Source organism: Nyctereutes procyonoides, unplaced genomic scaffold (genome assembly GCF_905146905.1).
Source record: "Nyctereutes procyonoides isolate TBG_1078 unplaced genomic scaffold, NYPRO_anot_genome, whole genome shotgun sequence".
NCBI lineage: Eukaryota > Metazoa > Chordata > Mammalia > Carnivora > Canidae > Nyctereutes > Nyctereutes procyonoides.
In genome coordinates, this window is record NW_026575121.1 from 8,473,149 (window position 1) to 8,496,053 (window position 22,905).

The 22,905-nt window shown below is 36.2% G+C and overlaps 1 protein-coding gene across 5 annotated transcripts in view; it reads right to left on the reverse strand.

The window, feature by feature from the left end:
* Positions 1-22,905, reverse strand: part of DGKH (diacylglycerol kinase eta) — a 182,689-nt gene that overhangs the window by 49,247 nt on the left and 110,537 nt on the right. For all 5 annotated transcript variants that reach the window (XM_055335822.1, XM_055335824.1, XM_055335821.1 and 2 more), the window contains exons 9-15: positions 21,089-21,191; positions 19,872-20,031; positions 17,747-17,855; positions 17,481-17,620; positions 13,302-13,386; positions 6,318-6,403; positions 127-226 (exon numbers count right to left, since the gene is read on the reverse strand). In XM_055335822.1, the coding sequence (XP_055191797.1) occupies positions 127-226; positions 6,318-6,403; positions 13,302-13,386; positions 17,481-17,620; positions 17,747-17,855; positions 19,872-20,031; positions 21,089-21,191 (783 nt within the window). The remainder of the gene's footprint in view (positions 1-126; positions 227-6,317; positions 6,404-13,301; positions 13,387-17,480; positions 17,621-17,746; positions 17,856-19,871; positions 20,032-21,088; positions 21,192-22,905) is intronic.

The following is a 22,905-nucleotide window of genomic DNA, read 5'->3' on the forward strand; positions in this document are numbered from 1 at the left end:
AAGTAGTTTTTCTCTTGATTTAAGATGTTTTGGCAAGAAAGCCACTTAATCAATTTAGCTGTGAAACACAGTTCAATGTTAATGTTGTCAGCAAAAAACTTTCATGCCCTGAGGTGACCCGCTTACTTTACTGGCCATGGCATCGGCTGCAACGGTGTTTTCCAACGTTTTCTCATATGACTTCTCTACTTTAGCAACAAAGTCCTTTACAGTTTCACATAGTATCCTTTAAGGAAGAGAAATTGTGCAATTCAGTAAACCCTGTAGGTGGATTCAGTTTGATGTACAAACATATTTAACAACAAGCACAAACAGGTAAATTGCCAAAGCACAGGGACCATTTGTATATAAAACCCATACTTCTATCTGCTGTGTAACACATAACTAGGTAAGTTCAAGACATACTGAGTGATAAGTGGAAATGCACACGAATAAAGTGTATACCTTGTAGTAAGGTCATAACAAGCCTTTCTCAAATATTTAAATTAAATTATTGAGAAGAGTATTTATAGATCTCATTTTAATAAATTAGCATTATCTCCAGCACCTTACATATTTTCATAATAGAACTTGCGATGTTAAAAAAAAAAGAGGATTAATTTGTCACTTAATGTTGTTACTCTCACTCTCCTATTCATGATCTGTTATCTCAAAAGTATATTGTTCCTGAAGAAGAGATTGTGTAACCAACCTGGCACTTGAATTGAGTTATATTCTCCTTAAATCCATTTGTTTTATTCCCTTAAGATAACCTGCAGTCACATGCAAGACTAATTTAATTTAGAGCTTGTTAATGTCACAATATATGGTTTACTTGTTTGTCGCTCTTAATTACATTCAATTTCTTTGCAATAGAAGTAGATTAAAAGAAAAAAATAATATGAAACCTTAACACTAACTAAAATACGTCTTTCAAAAGTCTTTGGGACTGGTGCTGGATTAAGAACAACCCAACAGAACAGTATGTGACTAGCTTTTTGTAGCAAGAACTAATAGTGATTCTGAAAATAAAATCAGACTATTTTAAAATAATAATATTTCCCTTTATTATGGATATAGATTGAAAAATTTGAAGGGAAAAAAGTGGGCTCTGGCAATTATTTTTTTCTATTACACTCAACAATTTTCTCTGGTATGTGAGTGGCATAATGATTATGTTTCCAGATATTTAAGTATCATGACATCAAGCCATTCCATGGATATAGTACACCCACACCCACTCCAAACCTTCACATTTATCATCTCAAAAATAATTGCATTATTCCTAATAATTTTTGTTTTCTTTGTTTTTTTGGCAACCATTTCTAGCTTTTACTTGGACAAAAAGTAGTATTTCCTAACCTTACATCTCTTTGTTGGCTTTTTAAATTCACATATATTCAGAGACTCTACCTTATTATTAGAGATGCATTCATGTGCTTCACCTCAATTTTGGTCTTCTTTGTTCATGTACAGTACTTTTATGGAATATTTTGGAATGTTAAGGCACGCTGTCATTAAATTCCTTCTATGAACCTTACTGAAAGTTTCTCCAAGATGTCCCATCCCTAAGGAGAGGAGACACTGACAGTTCTCCCTCTTTATTTAACTCCGAAATAGAGGTTTTCATTGCTGTTATTACAACACTGTCTTAATAAAATTTTCTCCTGTTAAATGTGTGAAATTGCATATGTCATAACATTACCATAGCTACTTTTGCTGGTATTTTGCTAACTCTTAGGGACAGAGCCTGTTGGTCCATCAGCCTAGGAATGAAAGGGGCAACAATAGGGTCATGTTGCTCAGGCAGATGGAGGCGGAAGGAAGAGAGTATGACTGTGTTAGAAAATACTTGTCAAGTAAGTTGTGGTCTATCTTAGGATCCAATAAGTTTCATATTCCAGAGACATAAAATATTTAAACTTGTAATAAAAATTAACTTGCTATTACACCTAAATAATGTAGAATTCTTAAAACTGAAATAAAATGGACACCTAAACACGGCATGATTCAAAATCATACCACCTGTGAACCGGCAAATTGGAGAAAAACAATTTTAAGATGTATTTGCCATAGTAACAGGAAAGACATTCTCCACATGATACAGTTTTCTATTTTGATGCATAAAGATTTCTGGAAAACGTGCAAAAATCAAATAAGTGAAAGTGGAATGTGGATTTTCCCATAGAACTATAAAATTATATCTTAAATCATTGTTAGTCATAATTTTGACAAGATAATTTCCAAGCATTTTAATTCTTTTAGTTTTGTTCTCTTCCTTCCAAGTTGAGCACAAATACGCAGTTGCTATTGCACCAAATAGTCAGTTGAAGCTAACAACAGTCCATATTTAGCATGCTGGATGATTTCCACTATCATCACAACTATATTATTCATGAGATCTATACTTTTTATTACCAGTGTCAATATCATCATTTATCATTTTACCACTTATTTTTTTTAATAGGGATAAATGACATTATGCAAACACTACAGTAAGAAAAATATGGCAATGATGCCCAAACAGATGCACATATTGGCAGGCAGGGGTCATCCTCCGAGAATCTGAAAAATTAATTTTCCATCTTTTGTAAAAAAGTTCCAATCAGAAATTAAAGATGATTTACAAGTATCAGTGCATAATCTATAAAAACCCTTAGTTATCTCTGTGTTCCGAGGAAAGATTCTAACAACTGTGTATCTTACCTCATCTATTCAATGACAGAGGTTGCCTAAATTATCTCTAAATAGATACCAGATCTGAAATTCTGTGGTTCTATGGCAATAGTTCCAACCTTATTATTTTTTCTGGCTGATGATCCCATTTTCTTTTTTCTTTTCTTTTTTTTTTTTTTTTTTTGATCCCATTTTCTAAGAAGTTTTGTCTACAGAGAAAATTGGATTATTATTTTTATTATTTTTTATTAATAACACCCATAATTGCTAATTAATCCTTCTGATTCTCTGAAGGTAACTCATGTTACCATACCAAACTGACAAAATTTCAAAATCAAAGAAATGTCAACATTTTGTTGGTTAACCCATAGTAACTACATTAGTTAACCTACACACTAGCTATGTTAATGGATTATAGCTTTTCCATCAGTATTTTCAGCATTTTAAAAATAGTTCAAACAGCTTGGGCTCCTGGGAATTACCATTTCATAAAACAAATATAAATATGCACAAGATTGTTAAAACATCCTGCCTTAATATTGTATCATTTAACAAGTAGATGGCATTAACAAAGGAAGGGAATTCCATGTTATCTAGGTGATGGTTACAAGAATGTGTATGTGAACATACGTACGTTTATTCCTCTTTCTCATCACTAAATTATACCCTTATGATTTGGGCACTTTACTGTGTACATGTCATACCTTGATAACAACAAAAAAAATTTTTTTAAGAAGGGAAAACTATTATAGACTTTACAAGTCTTAAAGGGACATACAACCCAAATGCAATATGTGAATCATGTTTGGATTTTGATTTGAACAACTCAAAATAACTTTGAAAAGTTATTTTAAAATAACTTTGAAATAATTAGGGGAAATGGTATATGGGTTGAGGAATATATATGCTCTTAGAGAAGTATGACTAATTTTATTAGACTTTTTAATAAGATCATTAGGTATATACAGTGAAAGCAGAATAAAATAATTTCTGGGATTTGCTTAGAGATTGTAGCAAAAGAAAGTGGGAGTAGATGACAAAATTTTGATAATACTGAAGCCATGTGATGGGTATGGTGGGAAACCATTATACCAGTCTCTCCACTTTTATGTTTGTTTGACGATGTTCATAACAAAAATTAAATTTAAAATATATCACTGATAAAAATTTACTACATTTTGTACTTTCTTTTCTCTCTTGAACCTCTTTATGGAAAATCCTGTAAAATTTTAATCTGGGGTTATAAAGGCAGGTTGCTGGGCAGCCAGGGAGCACAGATGAGTGACAAGAGGGGGCCAGGGTTGGAACAAAATCTGTTTAGAGGCAAATGAGCTAGTCAGAGAGAAATCCAAAGCTAAAGCTAATAGTAGAGCCTAGACAAAGAGCCAGCCTTAGGTCAAAGAAAAAATTTGAATGTAATTGATTAAAACATGAGATGACGATACTATAATTTAATATAGCACTCTGTAGTTTACAAGCTCTATATTTATTTCATTACTCAATTTAATTCTCCCAACAGTTTCATGACGGAGACAGGGCAGGCACTCTTTCCATTCTTATGCTTAATAAAACAGACATAGGCCACAAAGCTACCAAATGGTCAAATCTCAGCTAGGACCTTAGATTTACTTCTACTTGGTCCAACCCTGTGATTTACAGTGGTTTTCAAGCTGTTTCCCAAAAATACTTCAAAGATTCTGCAAATACTTCATTCAGATTTCATTTAGAAATATAAAATATATTTTTTTACATGTTCAGTCATTGGAGATCTTAGACAAATAATATGCTAGCTTCAACATTAGAATTCTTTTTTTGTGCAAATCTTAGACTATATTTGATACAGTTTCCAGTTATTCCTATGTTTTATTTCAGTAACATGGTAATAAGGAAATTGTCTTTAATAGTCAAAATAAGATACAGAAATAACTAGAAACTGGATCAAATACAAAATTATAACTGTCATCTATAATCTTATTGCTTAATTTTTCTCATAAATGATTAATAATTTAATCCTGTCCAATTTATTAATGATAAAAATAGAATTTTACTTTTTTAAATACTGGAATTCTATGTAAGACTTTATTTAACAAAAGACAATGCTATAATAAATCATGTCTCAATTAAAAATATGTAAGATGTATAGAAGGCACTAATTAAACACATCAAACACATGAAGACTAAAATTAATGATTGCTAACTATGAAAGATGGCCATCTAAACTATGAAAGGTGGCCAGATAAAATATTTACTTGACTGCATCAAAGAATAATCCTTTTATAACTTGTTATACTTTTTCAAAGTTTCTATTTCAGCTTTCCATCTTCTCTAGCTATATCTTCTAAATGTCCTATTAAAAAAAAAAGCATTTGGTTCATAGACCAAGGGTGGCAAATGCAAATGTCTTCCTCATAGAAATAACTTAAGAAGCACTTAAGGAACGACTTTGGTATATAAATTTGTCCCAAGAGGGGGAAGACAATAGGGAGTGCTGAGGCCTGGGGCAAACATGACATATCTACATTTCACCATAAGGCAATCCACTTCATCAGAAAACGCCCAACCAAATGATAGCGACAGAAATCCAGCAGTAGCACTGGGCATCAAACACAAGAGTCTGCAGCCCACCTCTCTGCACAACCAGTGTGCTCTCCTGCCTTAACCTGCTCAACTCCTCTTCTATCACTCAGCCCTGTTTCCTATTCCTGGGGTTTATGGCATCCACAGTAACTGTCACTGCACTTATACTGTCACACGCAAATTTGTTTGAAATGATTTATCTTATCTTCCCTTGATTCTGTGCAAAGGAAGTATATAACATACACTAAAGTTGGTGTATTTTGCCTCCACCAATTCCCTAATCCCTCACTCTCCTTCTTCTTCTTTTTCTCCTCTCTCTGTGTAATAGTAGTATTTCCTAGCCCAGCCAGAATCCTAAAGCATACTTTTACCTTTGGCTTATCGGTTGAAAATTTCAGTGGGTTTCACCCTTTCCTCTAGTTGACTTTCTTAATTTCAGGACATCAGTATAGGATGCTTCAAAACTGAATTCTAAATTCCAGGCAGGCAGCATTTGGGATAATAAAATCAAGTAGCTCTGGCTCCATGTACAGAATCAACTTAACTAAAATCTGATAACTTTGAATTAAAATATAATTATGTAATTTAAACATGCTGATAAATGTCATTTTGAAAAATCTCTTCAATATCTTCCCTTTCCTGATGTAAACAGTTCCTAAAGAGTAGTGTTTATGGAAATAATAAACTGTAGTGAAATGTGTTTGCCATAGTATATTTAATCATCAATGCTTCTTTATTTTCTTATTTTTTATTTTATTTATTTAATTTTTTTAATGGAAATTCTATTTAGTTTACATATGAGTGTTCTTTAAGTACGAGCTTGGGCTAATTAAACTCTAAACACTTACCACACCATTCTGATAAAAAAATGTTTCAGCCTAGGCAGCCGAAAAAATCCCTCTAAATATATACTCTAGTGCAAATAAGATGCTAAAGTGATTTTTTAAAAAACCAAATGCAAGTTTAGTATATCTAATTCTGTAAGCTACTTCATAGGTTTTTTTGGGGAAAAAAATTACAAAGTGACATAAATGGTAGGAATGAGCGTTTTCACCATACAACTATTTCATGGCTTCATCACTCACTTGGCAGATGATATGATCACTGCATGTTCATCAGAATTGAGGATTTTTGTAAGATGAGCTGCAACTGAGTCCTCATAAATTGTCATCTGAAAACATAAAAAACCTACACTGTATTATCATTGCTGACATTCATACAGCTCAGTTACTATTTCTTCCAAAATGGGACCACTCAGGACACACATGACACAAGGCAATGACTATAATGAAATATATAAAAGAGTCATCATATGAAATAAATACTTCCTTTCAGTATAAGGCTTTTAGTTTCTGAAATTCCTTAATCTGAATTAAGTAGTCTTAAAAAAATCCATAAAATCCATTAAATTAAAAAAATGTTGAATAGCTGAATACATAAAGAACTCCTCCGAGTCGGCACAAAAAAGCAAGCACCAGATGACCCGATGAAAAATGGGCAAAAGACTAGAAGCTTAAAGAGGAAGGTATGCCAATGGTCCACAACCGATGACAGGTGATCAACCTCATCGGGCATCAGGCGAACACAAACTAAAACCACCATGCGGTTCCACTGTATCTGCCAGCAGAGCTAAAATGAAAACAGAAGCAGCAACCACACCTGGAAAGTGCCAAGTATTGGCATGGTTGTGGAGCAAGAGAACCCTCAGTCGCTGTTGGTGAGAGAGCAGGAGTTGATACAAACACTCCAGAAAACTGCTGCGTGTCTATCAAAGCTGAACATGTGCATATACCATAGGACCCAGCAATTCAATTTCTACATATGTATATGCCCCAAAGATATGTGATGTGCATTCAGCAAAAGACACGTGATAGAAAACATTCACAGAACATTCATTCGATAGTAGCATGGATAACAGATTGTAGCACATCTGGGCAATGGGATACCAGGGGGCAATGAGAATGCGTGATTTACAGCTCTGCTGCAATATGGATGAACGTTAGACATGATGTTGAATGGAAAGATTCAGAGAAAGGCTGCTTACAAAATGATTCATTTTATAAACACAGAAACAGACAAAAATAATCTATGCTTTTAGAAGCCAGGAGAGAAGCTCTTGGGGTGGGAGGTGGAGGATGAATGGAAGGGGTGCTGGTGATGTTGCCTTGTCTCGTGATCTGGGTTCATTTAGCTTGTGGAAACTTACCAATGGTACATTTATGATCTGTGCACTCTCCTGTATGTGTAGTTCAATAAAAAGTTTTTTAGAATGCTGAGTGCACTGTCATACAACCATGTATATAAACATCTCTCGGACATAATCAAAATGCTCAGGGAGCCCTATATCCCCCTTTCTGTTTGACTCAAAATTTAACATTCTATTGAAAGAACATACCTTCCCAATAAATAAAAATGTGCACAATATTTAAATAGCTTCAATTGAGAACCTTCCATACAAATTTTTGCCTCAAATATATACCACCTCATATGGTTCAAAAATTTCCAGTGTAGGGCAGCCTGGGTGGCTCGGCGGTTTAGCTCCTGCCTTCAGCCCAGGGAGTGATCCAGGAGACCCCAGATCGAGTCCCACGTCGGGCTCCCTGCATGGAGCCTGCTTCTCCCTCTGCTTGTGTCTCTGCCTCTCTCTCTCTCTCATGAATAAATAAATAAAATCTTTTTAAAAAAATTCCCAGTGTAAATCACATGCTGTGTTCCAGTTGGTCTCCTATGCTCTTCTGCTCTACTCAAATATCGTTCCATTGCTTCTTACCCATCAGTACCAGTTGACTTAGACTTAAAGGAAGATCCAATTACCCACCACCCCCCACAAAGCCTTCCTGACTAGCATCTTCCCAAACAGATCTCATTCCCGATTTCCATTCAGTTCCACCAGTGGCTAATCAGTATGTTACTCTTTTGAATTTCCACCTTACTTTTTTGACAGGCAGAAAGATGGGAGGGGAGGAGCCTCAAAGTCTCACACAATATTGTGTTCACTGGCAAATCCACTTCACTCATCTTCCAGTCTAAACATAAAAAGCTGCAACTTTGATAGTCAAGATCAGAAAAATGAAAATACGACGTTTTAAAAAGCAATGAGGGGAAATATTTTTCAAAAAAGATTAGTTTTAATTTCTTTTCCCTACAGGACAGATTATCATAAAGCCTAAGAATGTAAAGGAAATATTTTAAACTCTCATTAATTCCATTTGAATGGACATGTAAAAACCCAAGCTTTTGTCTGTCAAAAATAATCAAAGGCAAAAAAGACAACCACTTCCAGAGGAAAACGAAACAACCTCTTTGTCCAAAGATAAAATTATTGATGTCACTTATTAACCTACTGTGTAGTCACTTAGAGTCAGGAAGTTAAGGTAATAATAATAATTATTATTTTTATTCTATATCAGGCACTGTGATTAAGTATTCTGTATGTATTTATCCCATTAATTATCCTGTTTTACAGCCAAGGAGCTTCAGGCTCTGATGAGTTGAGCAATTTGCCCAAGACCTATAGCTAATGAAGAAAAAACCAACTACGGGACCATGTCCATGGCTTACCTACCATATTGCCCACCCCCCTCCAAGCAAGCCTTGGTCTTTATTTGACGGCATTTACTGAACATAAATTTTGTCATTTCTTAAGTGTATTGTTAACAACATAGTTGGGATCTCTATATCTCTCCTACTCCTTTCAAACCATTCTCTACTTCATGACACAGTGATTTTTTTCTAAAGCACAAATCTGATCATGCTACATTTCTCCTTGACACGTTTGAGGGGATTAGTCAAAACTCTTCAGCTAACATGCAAGACCTTCCAGAGGCACCTGGGTGACTCAATCTGTTGGGCGTCTGCCTTCAGCTCAGGTCAAGGTCCTAGAGTCCTGGGATTGAGCCCAGTATTGGGATCCCTGCTCAGAGGGGAGTCTGCTTCTCCCTGTCCCTCTGCCCCTCCCTTCTCTTGTGTTTTCTCTCTCGTTCGCTCACTCAGTCTCTCTCTCCTCAAATAAATAAATAAAATCTTTTTTTAAAAAAACATGCAAGAGGGATCCCTGGGTGGCGCAGCGGTTTGGCGCCTGCCTCTGGCCCAGGGCGCGATCCTGGAGACCCGGGATCGAATCCCACGTCGGGCTCCTGGTGCATGGAGCCTGCTTCTCCCTCTGCCTATGTCTCTGCCTCTCTCTCTCTCTGTGTGTGACTATCATAAATAAATAAAAAAAAAAGAAAAAAAAAACATGCAAGACCTTCCATAATTCCCCGGATTCTCCATGATCCAAACCCTCCTTCTTTCCTTTGCTATGTCTTTTGATGTTCTTCCCTTGCACAACATGCTCTAACTCAATGGTATCACTTGCAGTGTCCCAAATGTACCAAGGTCCTTACTATCAGGTTTTACGTCATGCTCTTTTTCAACTGGCTAATTCCCACTTCTCTTCTTTTGTGCTGAAAATCCAGTATAGGTACAACCTCCTCTGTAGAGACTTCCCTGAACTTGCCAGACTAAGAATCCTCTCTTATGTGCAACCATTATACCCTGAAAATAACTTAAACATAGCTAATCCTTTATTGTCTGTCCCTCCCACTGGAACCGAGATTCTCCAACTTTCTGGCCTCACAGCATCTTTAAACGTCTGAACGATTTTGTCACAATACCCCTAGGCCAAGAGGAATCCCTAACAGTAGGTAAATACAAACAACTTAATAAGTCCTGATGTCCTAACAACTTACTAGCCATTTGAAAAAACAGTAAGTATAATTTAAAAGAAACAACAGTATCTCATTGCATTCTTAAACAACTAGCTGTGAGCCTGGGGGCACTGTATACACCTCAAGCCTTAAAATCAGATTGGACAGTAACAACCTCATTTCCTACTCAACACTAATTTGTGTGGTGTTTGCTTTTTATCACAGTGACTACTAAAAACCCAAGCTTCACAAAACTATGCTGTCATCAGAAGAAAAGGAGTGCAACCTAATGTTTAAACTGTCCAGTACTTCAAGTTAGTAGTCTGTATGGTGTCTGACAGATGTTGAGTATTACAATTAAATTTTCTTTGAAATTTAAAACTATCTCACGGGAGCCCTCTGAGCTCACCGCGGTGCCCTGAGGCCACCATGGTGCACACAGTTTGGGAATTACCATTTCTAAACTAACTGAAGCAAGAGGGCAAGTCTTCTATGTCCACTCCCAGATACCCACGGGCATTTAATATTGTTAAATTAATGAAAAAATAAAGTTACAATATCTTACCATGCTGTTACAAAGCAGCGAAGAAACAGAAAGAACTGGGGGAGAGAAGCTTTCAATAAGAGTAAATTTAAAAACAAATTAATAGGAAGAATTTCATTTCCAGAGAGTTGAGGAAACTCTCTCCTGTTTTAGGGTAGTTGGTAGAGCTACAGCAGCTCACACCTTCTTTTTGATGACTTATCATTAATAAATAAGCATCTATTGACTAGTGTGATTGGGGTATGATACAAAACACATTAAAACTATGACTTCTGTATCAAAAAAGGTTTTTTTTTTTAATTTTTTTACTTTTTTTTTTTTTTTTTTTTATTTATGATAGTCACACACAGAGATAGAGAGAGGCAAGGCAGAGACACAGGCAGAGGGAGGAGCAGGCTCCATGCACTGGGAGCCCGACGTGGGATTCGATCCCGGGTCTCCAGGATCGCGCCCTGGGCCAAAGGCAGGCGCTAAACCGCTGCGCCACCCAGGGTTCCCTCAAAAAAGGTTTTAATCCAACTGGAAAGCAATAAGAATCTGGTTTCCAAGAAATAGATGAAGCCAGAGGGCTTTGATGCCAAGATGACCATAGTTCCAAAAGTGTTTGGTATTTAGACCAAAAATTAACAATAAGAATTTCTTTATTAACTGTCCACTTTGTGCCAGTCACGACACCAGATGACAATACAATGGTGAATGAATAACACATTGCCTGGTCTTGACAGTACAACAGCACCAAGATAATGGAAGGTGACAATGGAAGGGGGCTTTGGAACTCGTGAGGAAGGAGGTGGTATGAGGGCATAGAGGATGAGGGATGGCTTCTTAGAGCAAGTGATACCTGAGGTGAGGATAGACATGAACTGAGCCTAATGTCACTGGGGGGATACATACTCATTCGCAAAGGGGTAGAGGAGAAAAGAACATGATAGCAAGGGGACTTCACGTTAAATGTAAATAATATGTTTTCCAACATGGAGTATTAACAGAATCATTGTTATTAAAGGAAATCATGGAATTGTTGTTTTTGCTATGTTTAAAAATACAACAGCAAACAGAATTACTTAATTATGGCCATAAGGAATTAATCAATAAAACTGTCACAATTCTTTAAGCTCTGCAATTCTACGATGCCAGCAGAATGCTGAGTTAATAAGATAATTAGGAAGTTCAACCACATTCGTGCCCTTTTTAGGAAAACTGGAAAAATAATAATTTCACAATCATGCATAAAGGAATTTAAAATGAATACTTAAAAAAATATAAGCTGGGAAATTAGGTTAAGCCTAAGAAGGAAGGTTCAGCTTGCTTTTATTACAGTTTTAAGGGAAAAAAGTCACATGGTGACTAGTCGGGGGTGATATAGAACACTCATTTAACTTTAATCTTAAGGCATGCTATCCTTTTGTTATGAAATATTTTAATAAAAAAACAAAATAAATTAAGTTTCAATTAAAACCTTTTTATACTAAAAAAAGATTTTTTCCATGTAGTTAACAACCATATTGCATATTTAGCAACTATATACATGTAATAAAAATAAACTGTGTACCTTTATTTTATGTGCTAGGAAATAGACAACTCTAAATAGAACGAAATAATTTTTCCTTTTGTCCCTTTGGGGAGAAAATTAATAAGATTTACAAAAATACTAAAGAAAAAAGACTGGTTTCTATAAAAACACGATCATTTTATAGTTAGATAAAATAATACTCTAAGTAAAAATGCTGCTGAAAATAAAATAGTAAACATATTAATCTTTAATGGTAATTATCTTTGAGTGTCAGGGCTATAAGTAAGGTTATTTTTTCATATATTTTTGTCTTTCTGTATTTTTTAGAGGCAATTTTTGCTACCTTTAGATCAGAAAAAGGTGTTAAATTACAACTAGCTCCTTTAAGGAACAGCTCCATGTGTCTAGTTATCATTCCTTTCCTTTGTTTTGACAAGTTCATAATTTTCTTAATGAAGAAACAAAAACTTCAACTGTAAAATAAACAGATGAATTTTCCTAGGAGGAAAAGTAAATTATTATGGATTAAATGGTCTTGTCAGTCAGAAAATAATCCTTTGAAAATTGAGATCTGTTTCAATTCTCCAGCACTTTGAGGTTTAATCAGAACCCTGAATCTTTAATAACATCTAAAACTATAGTTATTACTGATCTGTAGCAGACATGGAATGAAGGGAGCTGTCTTTCTTCTTCTGTTTTATCTTGATCAACAGGCTTAACCTGGAAACTTGTAATGGTGAACCCTCAATGAGGCAGGCAAAGAAGGAAGAGAGAAATTATATAATACCCTGCCCGCAAGTATCGGTGTGTTTGAAAATTGCTGAGTTAACACCTTCTAGTCAGATAGGTGCCCATGGCCAAAGCAGCAGATGTGTAAAAGCTAAATGGGAACCTGTCATTGGCTGGTCTTCCCGGGAGCCCTGCTGGTAAAAGGAGGCAGGCAGGTGGAATAAATACTCAGGGAAAACTATCGGGGTGTGGAAAGGGAACTTGCATGCCTGGTGCTCTACACACATTCCTTAGTTTTCCTCATCCCAACACTGGGACCTTGCTCTACAGATAAAGTAGTGGCAGCCCATGACAGTGAGTGATGTGGCTAAGTTCACAGTCCCAGGATAGTGGTCATGGAAGGATTCGATCCTAGATCATAAGGATTCCTTCTTCTGGGGCAGGGGGGACAAGAAGTAGTCAATGAACCCACGCCCAAAACAATAAAAAATAAAATCAAGTAAATGTGCTACTATATCTTATACAGTTTTCTATTTTGTTCAAGATATTTACCCGTATCTCCAAATGATAAATAGGCAAAGGGTTAAAGTCTTACATAAAATTCTTCGGATGCTTCTGGAGGTTCTGGAAGTAGAGAAGCCTTTGGTGGCAATTTGAGTTCATAGGTCATTATACTCCACCTGAAGACAGAAAAATCTTTGGTCTAAAATTCATTTAAAATTTCATAAACTGACTTTGTTCTCACCTCATATGTATACATATGCACATATATGTGCGAACTATTGTCTCTGAAACAACCAAATATTTCTCCGAGACCATATAATGAAATAAGTCAATCGGAGAAGGACAAACATCATATGGTCTCATCCATTTGGAGAATATAAATAATAGTGAAAGGGAATAGAGGGGAAGGGAGAAGAAATGGGTAGGAAATATCAGAACGGGAGACAGAACATGAGAGACTCCTAACTCTGGGAAACGAACTAGGGGTGGTGGAAGGGGAGGAGGGCGGGGGATGGGGGTGACTGGGTGGCGGGCACTTAGGGGGGCACTTGACAGGATGAGCACTGGGTGTTGTTCTGTATGTTGGCAAATTGAACACCAATAAAAAATAAATTTATTATTTAAAAAAATGAAACAACCAAATATTAGAAATTTGGTAATCTCATAAAATGCTGAATTCATACTTTATGATTTCCATATCTTACCAAATCTCTGATGAGTGACTTCCGAACTTTTTAAAGGCCATGACCCACAGTAAGAAATGCACATATGTAACAAAACTTCCTCTTCTTTACTAGTGCAATGCATTCTGACTTTTCTCTTCTTTTCTGTTTCACTTTTTAAATAATGTTTGCTGCAATTTACTAACTGGATCACACAAATTAGTAATGGGTCACAACCCAAAGTTCTAAAACAATGTCCCAGATTAAATAAGTGCATAGAGCAATGAAAAATAAATCATTCTCTGTGTGCCAACCAGTCTTGCCACATCTGCTTATACATACATGAAATGAAAAGTAACTAAATATCCTTTCTTAAATTAAGAAAGAAAGCATGGGGTTGAGAAGAAAATATTAATAGAAATAATAATTTCTTAATACTTGAAGCAAATTTACTTCATGAGCTGTAAATATTAATTTCAAGCTCAACACTGAATCGTTTGGTATTAATGAAAAGCAATCAACTCCAGATAAATCCAGTCATCATCTAAATAATTTCAAAATTTGGGGTGTGTTATACTATATGTTGGCAAATTGGATTTAAATAAACATTTTTTTTTTAATGTGGGAAGAAAAGTAGGGTAGGCACATTACTGTTGTCAGTAACAGGGTGTGAAATCAAGACTTTACAAAGACACAAAGCACTGTAAAAGCATGAATCTTAAGAGAAGCATATCATGGCTGAAGCTAGTAATAGAATGTAGAGGAAAATTCCAAGATTAGCATCAGTATTTAAACAGAGCCTAATACATCATTCAAACTAACAAGTCTTGGCATAAAAATCCAAATTCCCAGATAATCCACCCCCCACCCAAAGACATAGTTTGTATGTTAGGATATATAAACCACATACTTGTAGCTACTCTTCATCTCTTGACATGAATATACTATCAAGGAATATATATTTGGGCACAAAAAGCCATTCATTCATTCATCCATGCAACTGACATTTATTGAACATTTCAAAATGACAGCATTCCTTGGTCTGGAAACACAATGCTGATTAAGACTTTCCAAATGAAGTTTAAATTCAGGTGCAGAGAACACATAAAATAATTAAATTCAGTGGATATCCAAAGAGGGAAAACCACAATTGGAAACATGAAAGTCAAGTTCCCTATAGTTGGAAATACTCCTCTGGTCAAAGGGCAGTTAAAGAAATGGGAAAGAAATCCACCTAAATGTCTGAAGTTTGCTGCACCTTCCATGCTGTACCTTCTCCCTTGATAGAAAATGGTTGGAGCTGAAGAAACAGGAGAAAGTGACGGTAAAGTCAGGGAAGGATGCATACTGGGACAAGCTAATCAGTTAGAGGCCAGGTCAGGCCCTATCTGGTGCATACATGCATTAGAGAGGACAGAGTGTGATGCTGAGGAAAGATCTTGAGAACTAGAGTCTGGGTTCCAGTTTAGAATGCCACTTCTAGGGACGCCTGGGTGGCTTAGCAGTTGAGTGTCCGCCTTTGGCTCAGGGCATGATCCTGGAGTCTCCGGATCAAGTCCCACATTGGGCTCTGTGCATGTAGCCTTCTTCTCCCTCTGCCTATGTTTCTGCCTCTCTGTGTCTCTCACGAATAAATAAAATCTTAAAAAAAAAAATAGAATGCCACTTCTACTACTTGCTATCTATGTGACACTGATACTATGAAAACCTCCTGAGCCATTTCACTAGTAAGATGGAGATTATAATGTGAGTCTTCTTTAGGTGTGTAGTGATGATTAAATGAGATAATACTTTATCAAGTAAAGCAACTAGAAGTACCAGGCAGACAAAAAAAAAAAAAAAAAAATTCTTCTGTCTCCACACACCTCGACTTTCAAATTTGCAAAACAGCCCTTAGCCACCTCACAGTGTTGTTTTGAGGATCAAATTGATTGAGAAAAACAAAAAGCTTGTGTAATTCGAATATTTCTCAAACAGTGGCTTTTTCCACCTGTTCTTCACCAACAGTATTCTTAAATTAGTAAAGAAAATGGGGGCAGCCCGGGTGGCTCGGCGGTTTAGTGCCTGCCTTTGGCCCAGGGCGTGATCCTGGAGTCCCGGGATCAAGTCCCATGTTGGGCTCCCTGCATGGAGCCTGCTTTTCCCTCTGCCTCTGCCTCTGCCTCTCTCTCTCTGTCTCTCAAGAATGAATGAATGAATGAATGAATGAATGAATGAATGAATAAATAAATAATAATAAATAAATAAATAAATAAAATCTTTAAAAGAAAATGGAATGAAATATTCTTAAATTTCTAATAATGGTTGAAGGTTCTTGAGTCCCTTTCGATGTCTCTCTTCTTTTGTTGTCTGCAGGTCTGTATCAAAGACTTCCACCACGGGGCCACTGTTTCTCTGCAAACGACCTGGAGAAGCTAATTTTTCTAACATACGAAGGAAAAGCACACACCTAGGGTAGAGGAAATGTCTAGGAGCATTTCCTGGGATGCAGCGAGAATGGTGTTTAAATTTGCAGCAAAAAGGTATTTAAAATACCTTGTGTGGTGTGGTAAGCACAGAATTGGGAAATCACCTCCAGGTTCTTTTAAGGACTGGAGACGGAATCCACTTTACGCACCCAAACTACGGGGGCATCCCTCTCGTGAATAGTTTTGGATACCCATAGACAAATGCTCTACAGCCCAGCTCTCTTTTTAAATATCCTGTCAGCAAAAGAATCAACCATTACATTACCTTATGACAGGCGAGGTTACAATTAATTAGGTTATAGCTCATTTTAGAGTAATTACATTTTAGATTGGTGGCTCCCTGATGAGATTTTGTTATTTTCGGGAACAGTTCCACAGATGGCTAATCCTATCAAAGTTGTTTTGATTCATGCTAGCTTAAGTTTATAATGATATTTTGACATTTGTCTTCTACTTAGGGTGGGGAGGGGTGGTTACTGCTTCCTGAGTCCTGTTGTTCCTAAATACAACCCAATCCTACCCACCTCCTCTATAATACTCAGGGTACATACACTGTGATTCCTTTTTTGGTACATGGGGCATTCAGAGAGAAAGAAGCTGAGATGTGATCAAGGATACTATAAACCCAGTAAAAATTCCTTGATGTGGTCTTCCTAATCTTTCCCAGTGACTGGGAAAGCATTATCTTTTTTCGTATTTGGCTTTTTGTTGGTTCAATTCATTCTTGATATGCATAATTAAGAAGAGATATTATAACAAATCTCAAGATTATATGTCTTCCTTAGCTTTAATGAAGCCACACGAGGATGGGGCCCAAACAAAATGAACTACTTAAGCTTTCTGACCTGAACAATGATGAAACATAATTGCTGTACCAACATAGCGTTCTATTTTTAAAATAGCAGGTTCATTAGACTAGTTTTCTCAGTTTTTGCTACAATTCATTCATTTACTCAAAAAATAGATATACTGAGTGCCTACTCTACACTGGGCTCTGTTCTAGACCTGAGGTGTGAAAAGGGTGGGTAAGACCAGGAAGTTTCTGTCCTCATGGGGCTTGTAGTTTGTAAAACTTAAACTGCCAAAAATGATTTCAGTGTGCCATTTTTAGTTTAGTTTCAGAAGAAAATTCACTTTTACCTGTCTAGCATTTTGGTACTGGCTCGTTCCAGCTTCTCTAGAATCTGCGGAAGTTGGGTGTCATCATCATATGAACCTCCCCAGCCTAGAACCCGGGCAAGATCATTTCCTGTACCCAAAGGCAATACTCCCAGCTGACACTGAAAGAGAGCACAACAGGGAGACCTCAAGCAAGCTGAGAAACAGGAGCTCTGATACTTCTGCACGTCTCTGGTCAGCAGACACTACATGCATGTTAATGACTCATGAAAAGATTGGGTACTTGCCTGTTTATTCAAGTTGAGCTTATCAATTTCTGACAAAACCCAACCTACACTTCCATCTCCTCCACACACAAGAATTCGGAAATTGTCAAACTTCTGGAATAATCTTAAACTGAAAGCAAAAAGTATTTTATTTTAATATAAATAAGTAAAAATCACATTCCCCAATTTTTTGTTATTCTGTGTATATATATATATATATATATATTCATGTTCAGATCAAATATAAGAACTCTTACATATTAATTATACTACAAAAATTAAGGTGCAATTTTTAACTCAAGAAAACTTCTTAATCATACAGAGGAAAGGGGATTATAAGTACAAATGTAGATATAATGAGGAGGAAAAAGGAGTGAGAAATGAGAAAATAAAAAAGCAGAATCCAGGAAAGAGAATGAAAGGTAAGTGGTACAACATGGTAAAATTAGTGATTTTTTTTCCCCATTACAAGGATATGTTACTTCCTTAAGAATAGCATATTACAAATCAGTGGCGGTGACTCTAGGACACTGATGTTACTGACACTCGAGTCAGCTCCTAAAGGGACCCACCAAACCTTAAAGACATATCACTTTTCGGACACCCACTTGCTCTTCCTCTCTCTCTCCCCCTAGTCTGGGGTCAGTCTTTTTACTTGTCTTCCTTCACGTTAACTTTTGACCCACCCCCACCTCCCGAATGGACCTATGTACCCCTCAAGTACTGTGGAAACTCTCAAATATATGTGATAGAGACAATCTCAAGAAGTTTCACAAAGGGCCTTCCTTGGAATCATAAAGGATAGGTGGGAAGAGTAAATGTTAAGAATATAACATATTGGAAAGATGAAGGATTATAAAACAGATGTGCTAGAAAACGAGACACACCCAACCAGCAATGGAAGGGAGACAGGCGAGCAGAGAAGCCAGTTGAGGAAATGCCAGGACCCAAATGGGTGGAAGGAACATACAAAGAGACGGTGGTGGTGGGTGGTGGTGGTGGGGGTGGTGGTGGTGGCTGGGGACAGATGATGAAGACCAACACCTATGGGACCAGAGGGCCTGAGACTTGGCAAGACGGCAATAGAAACAAGGAGAAAGAAACCTGAAGAGGGAAGTGAACAGAGGCACATACAAAGACTAAGGCAGGAGAGAGAAAAGGCGGGAAAATGTTACATTAAAAACAGAGGGCCTTGTCAGGCTAAGATCTCCATTGCTACGTCCATGTTCATGCTTTAAGGTGACAGTGGAAGCCAGGAGAAACGTGGAGTTGGCAGAAATAAGTCACGAAGAGGTTTCTGGAACCCTGTTTCAGGTGATACAATATCACCTCTTCAACAAAATCACATACACCTGCTATATAAATGTATTAAAAGTATCCCAAGGCATATTTTCCCTCACTGAAAATACATTTAGTTTTGTTTTCAGATTGTGAGAGGACATTCCAGAAAGTGGAGAAGAACCATCAACAATAGCGTTCTTTTGTGTCATTTACATAGGAATGGAGTCTCAAATCCTCAAAAAGCTGTCCTTGTGACCCACAGTAGTGCACTGGTTAAATAACTCATGATCTGGGATCCCTGGGTGGCGCAGCGGTTTGGCGCCTGCCTTTGGCCCAGGGTGCGATCCTGGAGACCCGGGATCGAATCCCACATCGGGCTCCCGGTGCATGGAGCCTGCTTCTCCCTCTGCCTATGTCTCTGCCTCTCTGTCTCTGTCTCTGTCTCTCTCTCTCTCTCTATCATAAATAAATAAATAAAAATTAAAAAAAAATAATTGATGATCTGTATTGCATAAAAACCAATGCTAGCCACCCATGCAGATCATTTTCTAGAGTCAGTGTATTTCTATATTTACACAAGTTGATCTCTCTTAGAACGAAGGAAACCGTTAATATTGTTTGTTGCAAGACATATTCTAAAATATTTTCTAAACAAATTTGGGGATTTTCAGCACATAAGGAAGTTATATAAGTATCAGAAAGGTGAAAGTAAAACTTAGAATGAGAGCTTTAAAAAGGGGAAGAGTGGGAAGATTACACAGAGATGTCTAGATGAATCGACAATCTTCACGAACTGAAAAAATCAAACATATTTCATGCTCAGTGCTATATTTCATTCTAATGAGATTTATCAATAATCGATTACCCTAAATGAGGACCTCCGTTCATTAAATCAAACACCTGAGCCGGATTTAGCAACTGTTTAAATCGACGAAGGAACTTTACTCCCTGATTATCTCCACTCTTAGAATTGACAAAAACCAATAGAGGACTAACACAGAATGAAAATGTCGCTCTACAGAAACCTGTAAAAAAACACAGTACAGGATCAATATGAACAGATGTCTCTTTTAAACTACTGATGAAACTTCAGAGAAAAGAACATAAATTCATAAAGAACCTTGTTTACTACATGAACAATAAATGATCATTTAACCCCCCAAATGGAGATAGATTATTTACATACTAAGACTATAGAACTTATCTTTCAAAATATGGTCTACAATGAAAAATCATACCAAAGAAAGTAAAAGTATTAGAGATAATTGAAGATACACTATCTACCTTAACAACACTTAATTATAAGACAACGATGACAATCTATAAATTCACATTAGTCAAAGAATTCATGTTCATATTCAGTATTACAAAATGTTTTAACTTCTCTTTAATGAGGCATTAGAAAATACTTTAAAATTTACCATAAATAATAGAAACTTGATTTATCAAGGCTTGGGGGGAGAGTTGTTAGCAGCAAAGGTTTAAATCACATCTTTTGCAGGTTACAGCCTTATATGTATAATATCTATTGGCATAATTTATGCAAAAAGTAGGAAAATCATAAAGCACTTTATCAATGCAAAATATTAATAACAGTATATGGTAAAAGCCTTTTGTAGTATGGTTTGCTTAGAAGGAAGACAGGTTGTCTAGCACTTACAACAAAGTTGAAAGATTCTGGAAAAACTTATAGGAATCTAAGTTCCTCCAAGGAAATTACAGGAAAACAAATTTCAGTAAGAGTCATGCTGGCAATTTCAATAATGGAAGGGAAGAAAGCACATAAAAATTAACCTTTTTGGATCTCATTTTGTTACAGAATAATGATCTTATTTTATTTGCTGAAATGTCAAATCTACAAGTCTTATATGTAATAATTTCACCAGTGTATTAATAGCTATGTTAAATTTTAATTTTAAAATGTTATTTTAAAAGTGAGATGTACTGTTCAGCAATTTTACTGGACTCCTATAAAAACTGACCAGAATAACCAATTACAGTTCCCTTTATTCTAGGAAAGTAAATGTACATATCAACATCTAATATACCAGGAACATACATATTTACACTACTGATACATACCATCAGAATCAGTGCTATTCAGTGCAATTGGAGGTATGACGGACACTTTACATTGGCCAAGGGGACACACAGGATGGTATAAATCTTTGCAGGCAGTGTGTACCTAATAACAAACAAATAAACCTTCAAGAATCATAAAAATATATCTATGTTTTATTATGGCATAAATTACATCTAAGGAACTAGTCATTGAGGATCAAGTATGTGAATTACTTTCATGGCACAGTATTTATAATTCTAAGGAATGGGCTAATTATCTTAGAGATGGGAATTTGATTTGGTCTGTGTAGCCTACTTTTGTGATTGTCTCGGGCAAAAAGCGTATAACAAGAAATTCCTGGTGAGTGGAAACTGGCTGGCTCAGTTGGTAGAGCATGCGACTCTTGATCTTGGGGCTGTAAGTTCGAGCCCTACATTGGGTGTAGATATTAACTTAAAAAAAAAAAAAAGAAAGAAAAGAAATGTCTGTCTGGGGAAGGCAAGAAGAGAGGAAGAGAAGAGAACAGAGTACAGGGGAAGAGAGGGGAGAGAAGAAAGCAGGAATAAATGGAAAGAGGGAGGGAGAGAAAGGAGGAAAGCTAACTATCTGTCACTATCATCGTCCATAAAAAACCTGTGACCTCTACTGTAACATTCTAAGAGAATTTAATGAAAATAAATAAAATCTGTAATGTGTCTGCTCTTTCTACAGTGGTCCTATAATTTTCTATTGACATGGGGTTTTTTTTCTATATAACATTTTCATGTTATTATAGGTATAAGTACATCTGCACCTATTTTCTCAGCTAGACTTCTGGCTCTGTAAAGAAAAGGAAAATGTGCTAATATTGCACACTTATCTTGGAAAGTGATACATATCATAGGTGCTCAGTAAACGTGTAAACCCTGGAGAAACAAAAAGTTTCAAGGTCAGTCAAGATATTATTGTGAACAAGAGCAGGGCTAATTTGTTAAGACGAACCCAGGGAATTTACAATAATTTACGTACTCACCTAGAGAGCCTTGAACCATTTTGAGCAGTAAGAGCAGACACTTCATAGAGTATTCATTTAATAAAGTTTATTTCATTAGTCCTTTTAGAAGACTGGTATATTAATTAAACACATATTTATCAAGACTTTTGAGAAAATAACTGAAATTAAATAGTGATTCTTGTTTGCTGATGACCTAATTTTGGATAGTTCCCTATTATTATTTATAATAATTAATGTCTCCAGTGGATTTCAGAGAAAAACAAGCATGCACAGATAGTTTTAGAAGGAATTTTTCAAAGTATGACAATCATAGACCAAAACATAAAAATATTTATGCCAATGTTAAATGAAAAGAGCAGAAGATAAAGTAGCATCTTCACTATTTTTACAAAAAAGGTAAAATTGTGTCCAGAGACTGGACAACTGAAAAAATTAGCAGTTGACTCAGAGCTGTGGAACTGTGGTCTTACTTTATTTTGTTTAAACTACATGACTGTTTTACAAACTAGATATTCCGTCAGAAACTCATTATTTTGAACACAAAATAATATGTAAAGAGGCAAATGACAGTGTATAGGAAGTACAAGACCAAGGAGGAGGTAACGAGGTGATGCATGTCCACCAGTCCTCATGCAGTCTGGCATGGAAGGACCTTCCTTGCTGTTGGCTCCACGTTATGCCATGCGTACTTTTCATTGCTTTCTTATTTGTGTGAGAAAGTTTTCAAATATTTATTGATATAATATAAACATATATAACTTAAATTAAACCAGTGCATGGCTGACTGAACTTGGTGTTCCGTCCGAGAACATGCACAGGGTTGTACTAGAATTATACTTCACA